General features: G+C 44.8%; 1 protein-coding gene across 1 annotated transcript; it reads right to left on the minus strand.

Annotated features, from left to right (window-relative positions):
- Positions 1-5711: 5711 nt before the first annotated feature.
- Positions 5712-8659, minus strand: RPL11 (ribosomal protein L11). Its single transcript, XM_007528717.3, has 5 exons — positions 8487-8659; positions 7870-7976; positions 6771-6902; positions 6190-6300; positions 5712-5790 (listed from the first exon to the last, which is right to left on the minus strand). The coding sequence occupies exons 1-5, from the start codon at positions 8608-8610 to the stop codon at positions 5761-5763; spliced, it is 504 nt and encodes a 167-aa protein (XP_007528779.3). The 5' UTR covers positions 8611-8659; the 3' UTR covers positions 5712-5760.
- Positions 8660-10049: the final 1390 nt, after the last annotated feature.

Raw genomic sequence — 10049 nt, forward strand, 5'->3', positions numbered from 1 at the left:
TGGAGAATGGCTTTGTCTATGTGAAGTCCCAGGTTCGATTTCCCAGCACGGCTTATGACAAAGCAATGCTCTGGTCTAGACTGCTCATAAAAAAAGTCTATTTAAATTACTTATTTATTAAGCCATGTTATTAATGCAATATACTCAGCAGGGTAACTGAAGGAATCTACACTCTCTCTGCTTAAATTTTACTAGACTCCAAGTAACTAACAAATTTATCACAACAGATAAATAGAATTACCTAACACAAGTTACATAAGTTCCCTCAACTGTTTTCACAGTTGTTCTTTGCTCAGGTTTGCAAAAACACAAACCCTAGTTATTTCCCAAAGCTTAGTCCTCCTGGTGCCCCCAGGTGCCTTAGGTTGGATTCCCCCGACAATCACAACTGTGGTTTCCATAAAAGATGCTCTGAAAGTGGTTCTGAAGCCCCAGGCACTGGCTAAATTCCCAGTGGCTGACAGCTTAAACTATCTGTGGGTGTTTTCTGGGTCCTGGCCTCCCCATTCACCTAAAAGGCCTTAACCCTTAGAGACTCAGACCCCTCAAGCAGTTGTCTCATTGTGGTCTTTACCGACCAGTTGGTTAGAAAGGTTCAGCATATACATATAGTTTAATGTGAGAACTAAGAGGTAAACTTGAGGACAATTCACAATATACAAAATCTAAAGGAACAGAGATATTCTTATTTGGTCTTGGATGCTAGCAGGGGAAGCAGAGAAGGTAGAAATTAGAACACAGGGCCAGAGAATAGCTCACCTGGTCCAACTGCTACCCTGGCACCACATGGAAAGTGCTATGGCCCTGGAGGAAACTGGTGCTGTGGTCTTTCCTATCAGAGCAAAAAAGCAGCCTGCAGCAATTGGAAATTGCACATGCAAGATGCCCCAGTTATGCATAAGAAAACCAAACAACTAATGACCCTATCCCAGTTTAGTGTCCCTTCAACTACTGATATATTGTACCATCTAAAATATTTTTTAATCTTTATCTGTTGGATAGACACAGTCAGAAATTGAGAGGGAATGGGGTGATAGAGGGAGAAAGAAAGACACCTACAGCACTGCTTCACCACTTGTGAAGCTTTCCCTCTGCAGATGGGGACCAGGGGTTCGAACCTGGGTCCTTGCGCACTATACCATGTGCACCACACCTGGCCCCCCATCTAACAGTTTTAAGATACTAAACAAAGAGGCTGGGGAAACAGCAGTGGTTTACACAATGGACTTCGTGCTCAAAACTTCCAAATCCCAGGATCAATCCCTGGCACCACTATAAAGAGTTGGAGTAACCTGCTTCCAGAAAATAGTAAAATAAGGAGAGGCCTTACTAAGATACTCACTAGATAAGTCAATAAGATAATAGTGTTAATGTTTCTACTAGGGCAGTGAAACCAGCATTTCTAAAACTTTTTTTAGAATCAAAGGTGAAGCTGGCTTCAGTTCATGCTGTTTCTGTGTTCTGCTTTGTTTTCATCCTGTCTTCCCTAAACCAGCCCTCTGCACCCCTTCCCGGGGGTGGGAGGGGGGTCCTCCCAGCAGCCTGCTCGGCCTCTGGGCTGTAGCTTGGGTTTGAAGGAGCCAGATGCACAAAAAAGTAAATATTGTTTGGGGAGTTAGGCAGTAGCACAGTGGGTTAAGCGCACGTGGCTTGAAGGACAAGGACCAGCATATGGATCCCGGTTCCAGCCACCCTCTCCCCACCTGTAGGGGAGTTGCTTCACAGGCGTTGTCTGCAGGTGTCTCTCCCCCCCATCTACCCCTCCTCTTTCCATTTCTCTGTCCTAACAACGATGACATCAATATCAACAACAATAAAAAAACAAAGGCAACAAAAGGGAAAATAAATTAAAAAAGAAAGTTGAAGAGTGAATGAGATCTTAGCAATGAAGCTTCCTTCAGTGTCAAGGGGGCCAGGCTCAAGCTTGGGCTGTGCAAATGGCAAAGCAGCACACTATCAAAGTGAGCTGTTTTGCTGGCCCTAAATTGGCATTTCTGACATTGTCAAGTGCAGATAAGGCAACATGTCCCACACATCCAAAAGGTGACATTTTTAGAAAACCATGACATGAAAATGAAGGTAAGCAGCTATAGTATTATCTATCACATGTGCCACAGTGGTGTTGATTTGTCTCCTTTCTACTTCATGTGACTCGAGTTGTTTTTTTTAAATATTTATTATTCCCTTTTTGTTGCTCATTTTTTATTGTTGTAATTATTGTTATTGATGTCACTGCTGTTGGATAGGACAGAGAAATGGAGAGGAGGGGAAGACAGAGGAGATAGACACCTGCAGACCTGCTTCACCGCTTATTAAGCGACTCCCCTGCAGTGGGGGGAGCGGAGCTGGGGGCTCGAGCCAGGATCCTTACGCCAGTCCTTGTGCTTTGTGCCACCTGCACTTAACCCACTGAGCTACCACCCAAATCTAGTTTTTTTTTTTTTTAAACTAGAGCACTACTCAGCTCTGGATTATGGTGGTGCAGGGGACTGAACATGGGGGAACTTCTGAGCCACAGGCATTATGAGTTTCTTTGCACAATCATGCTATCTACCTGGTACCTGCACTTCGAATCCACTGCTTCTGGTGGCACATATTTTAAATATGGGATATTTCATGAATGTGTCCTCTCACAGGGCATGAGACAATAAACAAGGCCTCATGTATATGTAATATTTTCATCTTTGAGAGGGACAAATACCATAGCACTGTTTTCATTTAAAAAAAAAAATCTAAGACTGGCAAAGACAGCATGATTATGGAAAGATTTTTCATGCTTGAGGCACAAAAAGACCTCAGGTTCAATCCCCAGCACCATCATAAAAGAGAGCTGAGCAGTGCTCTGGTTAAAACATAAATCTTGGGAGTCAGGTAGTAAGTAGCGCAGCGGGTTAAGCGCACGTGGCCCGAAGTGCAAGGATCAGTATAAGCATCCTGGTTCAAGCCGGGATCCCCTACAGGGGAGTCGCTTCACAAGTGGTGAAGCAGGTCTGCAGGTATCTGTCTTTCTCTCCCCCTCCTCTCTCCATTTGTCTGTCCTATCCAATAATGACATCAGTAACTACAATAAAACAAGGGCAACAAAAGGTAATAAGTAAATAAATATAAAAAATAAAGAGGCAAAAATTATACATCTAAACACCAAAGACATACCATGAAGCTCTAAATTCAATACTGAGCACTTCATGTTCCAAAGTGATGCTCTGGTTTTCTTACTGATAGGTTTAGTAATCTGACTCACTGCTCTCCCAAAGTTGCTTTCCAAAAAGCAAGGGGACACTTAACAGTGTTGGGGTTGGCACCAGGATATGAATGTTCAGTTGACTTTTCATTGGTAGCAACTGAATAATTACAGCATGTAATTTATTGGTCTATACAAATGTGTTACTCATCATTAAATTAATGAAATTTTGGATACATTCTCCCTTTGCTTTTGGCATTAGCACATGGACAGTACTTTCTCAGCTGAAAGCCAGACAAAAGTATCCTAACATCTCCCTGATAATCTTATCCACCTACAAGCCAAGTTCAACCAAAAATGAACCATTTTTAAGTTTCTTTTTTTTAAAAAGTATTTATTTCCTTTTTGTTGCCTTTGTTGTTGGATAGGACAGAGAGAAAAGGAGAGGGGAGGGAAAGACGGGGGAGAGAAAGACATCTGCAGACCTGCTTCACAGCTTGTGAAGTGACTCCCCTGCAGGTGGGGGGGACTGGGCTCTGAACTGGGATTCTTATGCCGGTCCTTGCACTTTAGCTACATGCGCTTAACCCACTGCGCTACCAGCCTGACTCCCGTTAAGTTTCTAACTTCAACAGGGGGCGACTTTAACAGCACTGGCTGCTCTAAAATACTCAAACAACCTGTGCTCCACCCACCACAACGTTCCTAGACATTTGACTAACCCCAAAGTATCACTCACGATTAGGGATAAAATTAAGACACCTGAATTCTTTCTTTTCCACTGGGCTAAGATCCTGGGCATTTGGGGGGGGGAGGAAGAATGGAGTGTGAACGGAGCATAGAATACAACAGGAACAATAGAATGATAAAAAGGCTTTTTTTAATATTTATTTGTTCATTCCCTTTTGTTGCCCTTGTAGTTATTATTGTTGTCATTGGATAGGACAGAGGAGGGGAAGACAGAGGGGGGAGACATCTACAGACCTGCTTCACCGACTGTGAATTGACTCCCCTGCAGGTGGGGAGCCAGTCCTTGGCGCTTAGTGCCACCTGCGCCTAACCCGTTAAGACTTTTATGCTATTATTAAAATAATTATACACTAACTTCCCAAAGTAGTGCCACCTAGCATTACCTAACTATAAATCTAGTAAGAGGTAACTTCTCAGGTATTTAATCTAATTATGCTTGTCATATACTCATACAAGTTAAATAAAGTGAACGTTCTAAAAACAGCTTAAATCACAATCTGACTTCACAAATCTCACTCCAGTTATGGTGGTGGTTCTGGCACTATAGTAAGTAGTAAGACTCAGAAGTGTATATTCAATGTATTTAGTGCTCTGGGAGTTGGTGTATTTTAAGTGTTGGACTCTCAAACAGGTCCTGAGTTTGATTCCCCTGCAGCAAATGTACTAGGAATATCTGGTTTTCTTTCCCTTCCATTAAACAATATTTTTAAAAAGCATGTTTTTAAGTGAAATAAAAGTGGTAATTTAATACATACAATGTAATCCTCCCCTTCAACCAGATCACATCCTATTGCATAAGACCATCATCAGGAAGACAGGCCGACAGGCCGTGAAGAAAAAGAGAACATAGGCTGTGTTTCAGACACATCAAGTAACCCAGTCTTTTAACGCCTACAATGACAGTTAAGTCAAATAATGTAAGCCATGAAAGGATGGCTTATAACTGAAGTCATTAATTATGGTAAAATCATTGAATTGAAAACCATGAGAGGGTATGGTCCAGGAGTGGCGCAGTAGATAAAGCACTGGATTCTCAACCATGAAGTCCTGAGTTCAATCCCTGGCATCAAATGTACCAGAGTGATGTCTGGTTCTCTCTCTCATAAATTCTTAAAAAAAAAAAAAAGCCCCAGTGGACAATGTATTGGATTTACAAACCTAAATTCAACCCCTGGCATTGCATGTGACAGAGTTAAGATGCTCTGATTTTCTCTTCCCCGTTCCTTTTCCCTCTCAAATATCTACAAGATTTTTTTTATCTAGTTAAATATTCCTCTAGAATTAACTGTAACTCTTAGTAAGATAGGGAATAAAATTCAATTTGCCTTCTCTACTTGTCTCAACAACTCTATAGATTCTCAATGTAAGGGAAACAGCATCTGAGCAGTCAGAATTTAATCCCCAACACCATACCAAAGCATGAGATCGGTTCACCAGATATCAATGACAGCAAAGCCTTCTTTGGAATCACTTAATAAAGGGAGCTCTCTGGAACACAGGCACACAGCACCAACCCTTAACTAAGGCTCTGAAGCCAAACCCAGTTCCAATCATGCCCTCCCCTCTAAAACTGGTTTCCAGGGGACTACTACACCATACCCAACAAAGCTGTGGCAAACACAGGCAATGTGACACTCAGGCTTGGATCTGCCAAGAAACACTGGCATCTAATTAAGAGAACAGGGTGGTTACCAGCCATTCTCATCGAAGCTTAAGGGGCTTGAGGTCCAAGGACTTGAATATCATCAGGCTCCTTCACAGAACACACAACAGTAATGAGTATATTTCACTTAAAACCTTTTATTGATCTTTTGAATAAAAACAGGAATTTATTTGCCAGGAAGGATGATCCCATCATACTGAAAGAGAAGAGATTTAATTTTTTTCAGAATAGGAGTCAACACCAATTACAGTAGACTATACACCAATTACAGTAGTCTGATATGGGAACTTGAGCTCTCAATTCCACATCCCTTCTGAACCAAAAAGTTAAAATTCTAACAATTGTTACACACTATGTTCAACTGCTCTATACTGAGAAAAAGGGAACGTCTATCGAAGTTACATTTTCCCCACTTCTAGTACTTGTACTTTTTGAGGGGGCAAGTGGGGAAGTGGTCTGATTCTGGGTGTTCTTTCACACCACTAACCCTGGTTAAATCCCATTTGTCAAGCTACCCCAAGTCTAGTAAAAGAAAAAAACAAAAAACCTGCACCCCAATCCCAACACCACTTCACCTGAGATAAAACATCTTTACCTTCTGTTGGAACCAGCGCATGGCTTCCTCTTTGCTGATTCTGTGTTTGGCCCCAATGCAGCCTGTTCTGCGCTTCTTGTCTGCGATGCTGAAACCTGGCCTACCCAGCACCTGTCCCAGGAATAATCAACAGTCACCTAGCCAGCTCAAGAGTCACCTGGTGTTCCAATGACTTAGGGAGCAAGAGCTCCAATACCTAACAGGACTGCTACCAACATTATAGACAACATACAGAATTCCCACCCAACCAGACCTGCTTCTATAATCTCTGGATGAAGCCACACACCCAAGGTCTGGTAAACAGTTCAAGCTACAGACCAAATATTCCACGATTTAATTCAGTGGCTAAATTGAATAGTTTTCCCCATTTATCTTTATGCCACATCAATGCATGCTATATCCTAGACTGTTAGCTTCACCACAGAGGGATCTTGCATGTCTAGTTTACTAATGTATCCCCACAGAGGCAGACAAGGTTTCAATTCAACATCTAAACTGCATGACAGAATACATGAAATGACTAGTAGATTCCAATCATCTCACAAAGCATAAGTGGAAAAAAAGATTAAATATATTCATACCACATAGAAGTCCAGGCCATAGATACCAATGCTTGGGTCGTATTTGATTCCCAGATCGATATGTTCCTGGATCCCAAAGCCAAAGTTTCCAGTGTCTGAGAAGTTGTTTTTCCTTAATTCATATTCTCGCACCTGAGAAAAGGCAGCACATTCCTTGTCAACTCAACTTCTCACATAACTAGCTCAATTTGCAATAATCAGAAACCTAGAAATAAAGTTTGAATTTAATGGCAAGGGGGTCAGTCAGTGGTGTACCCAGTTAAGCGCACACAGCACTAATTGCAAAGACCAGGTTCGAGCCCCCACTCTCCACCTGCAGGGGGAACCTTTGCAAGGTGTCTATGTATCTCCTCTACCTCCCCCTCCTCTCAATTTCTGTCCTAATAATAAAAAGAAAAAAAATGCCACCAGGAGCAGTGGATTCAAGTGTTGGCACTGAGCCCCAGCGATAATAAATGAATTTAGTGGGCTGGGGAGACAGCATATTAATCATACAAAAAAAGTTTTAATTTCATGCCTGAGGTTCTGAGATCCCAGGTTCAATCTCCAGCACAAGCCAAACAAGTCTGAATTTAGCTAGAAACAAAGCAAACTCCCCAACTAAGAACTACCCCAACTGACAAGTATAGGAAAAACCCATTAGAAGTTAAACCAGAGGGGTCCTAGTGCCAAGAGGGAAAAGGACCTAGGTTGGTGGAGAATGTCCTGTAAACACTGATCAGGTAGAGATGAGAGGCTGTACCTGTGTTAACCTTACTGTAAACCACTAACCAACCCCCAATAAAGTGTGTGTGGTGGAGGTCAAACCAAAAGCCCATTATAACCAAAGTATTCAACCACACTTAAGCTAGCCTGTTTAAAAAGTCCTGTGCACTGACTATTGCTGAGCAACTCCCTGGGCCTTCCTCATTTTTTTTTTGGTTACCGACTTCTCCGGAGTCGGAGTCGGGTTAAGTGCAGGTGGCACCAGGAGGTGAAGCAGGTCTGCATATATCTTTCTCTCCTCCTCTCTCCATTTCTCTCTATCCTAACAACGATAACAACAACAAAGTGCAACAAAAGGGAAAATAAATACATATATGAAAGTATCAAGTCTCACCTTTAGACCTTTCTCCAGGATTTCTTCTGCCTTCGCTCCCCGGACTGTGCAATGGACGGCTATCTTTTCATTTCGCCTGATGCCAAAGGATCTCACTGTGTATCTAGCTGCAGGCAGGATATGACAAGGAGTCAGGTAATGTCACAACCTCAACCCACTACCCTCACTGGCTTCCTAATAAACAGTAACTATCCACATTAAAACAGCTGTTTCCAACTTTCAAGTCACTGGGTCATATTTAAGCAACTGAGAACACATCTCCAATCAGACCACTGTGTTCTTTAAGACACCAAAGTCACAGAACAGTTAGTAGCAGAACCAGGATGTGAACCCAGTTATCTAAGCACAAAGCTTTGTCCCAACAGGAACTGCATAACCCGGTTAAGTTGAAGGTCTGAATAACCATCACAGAGTTGCCACTCCACCTCACCCACATTACCTGGAAACCTTTAGTTTTGATGTGTATAAAACCCCAACATTTTAGCAAGTGCCCCAAACACCGTGGCCAGCCTTGTCCTTAAGGAGGCTTCTAAAGCTTTCAAGGGATGAAATTCGCTAAGTGTTATTCTCCCAAAGGGGCACCAGGAGGCTCAGCGACTGCAGCCCCCACAGCTCACCTTTGGAGAACACAGGGGTCTGACCGGTGAGCTGCTCCAGCACCTTGGCCGCCCGCGTCAGCCTGTCTCCACTCTCCCCCACGCAGATGTTGAGGCAGAGCTTGCGGATGCGAAGCTCCCGCATCGGGTTCTCCTTTTCACCCTGGTCTTGCTGCAAGAACGAAGCACAGCGATCAGCACTCCCGCCGCCCTGAGTCGCGGCGCCCCGGGACACTGCTTCCGCCCACGGAGCGAGGGACGTTTTAGAGCACGGGCCGGAATTCCAACTTACAGCCGCGCGGGTTTACGCCCCAAGGGGCCTCAAGTGCTAGGAGGCAGGGCGTCCCCACCTAGAGACTGACTCGCAACCGCGCCAGAGCTAAGAGACGGCGGCTGCGCCGTCCCCAGGCAACACCATCCCTGAGAGGAGGGCCAGCAGAGGGTCTGCGGCGCCGTCAGTTCTCAAGTCCCCGGGGCCGGCAACTGCGCGGACCCGGTGTCCTGACCCCTCTGCTCGCTCCACGCTCCCTCGCTGGCGCCTACGGGCCGTGCTTCCCAGGCCCGCAGGCGGCTGTCCCGAACCCCTCCTAAGAGGGTGACAGGGCCCCGCTCCCAGCCCCCGGCCCGCGCCGGTCTCGGCAACGCAGGTAGTTGTGAGCTCTGTTCGTCTCAGACGACGGACAAACAGGCCTCCGCGGGCCTGTCTGGCCGTGGATGGAGACAGATAAAGAGAAGCAGAGCAGGACCACGGCTACTCACCGCCATGATAAAGAACAGGAAGAGAGTGAGGCTTCCGGCCCCACGGCCTTATGGGCCAGGAGGCGGGAACTTTTCCCAAGCTAACCAGGAAGAGGAGGAAGAAGAAGAGAGGCGCCCTCTCTTGGACACTTTGGCTGCCCTCTCGTGGACACTGCTAGCAACTTCAGGCAGTGTTGGCTAATGACCCAATTCCTGGGTTCTGGTTTATCCAAAAGTTTCTCTGTCCTTCTCTGGATCTTCCGGGACCTTTGACTCCCTCTTCTTCCATACAGTTTTGGGACCCGGGGGTTCTTGTGTAGAGACTTCCAGAACTATATTGTGAAGTAAATAATATATTCCGTAACAATGTAAACATGGAATTTATACTACAGAATAGAGTGGTAACTGGAGAGTCCTGAACTGGGGGCCAATTGGTGGCACACCAGCTTCCAATTCCCACTTGCAGGGGGAAGCAGTGTTGCAGCTCCCTCTCTTTTACCCTCTGTATCTCCCTCATTCCCTCTCCACTTGTATCAATATAAAAAAACAAAACGGGCTGAGTGGTGGCCCACCTGGCTGAGCGCACGTGTTAGAGTGCACAAGGACCCAAGTTTGAGCCCCTGGTCCCCACCTTGCAGGGGGAAAGCTTTGCGAGTAGTGAAGCAGGGATGCAGGTGTCTCTCTCCCTCGCTATCATCCCCTTCCCTTTTGATTTCTGGCTGTTTCTATCCAATAAATAAAGGTAATTTAAAAAAATTAAAACAACAACAACAAAAACAGGGACAGGCGGGCGGTGGCGCACCGGGGTAAGCGCGCATAATATGAAGCACAAGGTCCCAGTTAGAG

The sequence above is a fragment of the Erinaceus europaeus genome, chromosome 13 (assembly GCF_950295315.1).
Source record: "Erinaceus europaeus chromosome 13, mEriEur2.1, whole genome shotgun sequence".
Taxonomy (NCBI): Eukaryota; Metazoa; Chordata; class Mammalia; order Eulipotyphla; family Erinaceidae; genus Erinaceus; species Erinaceus europaeus.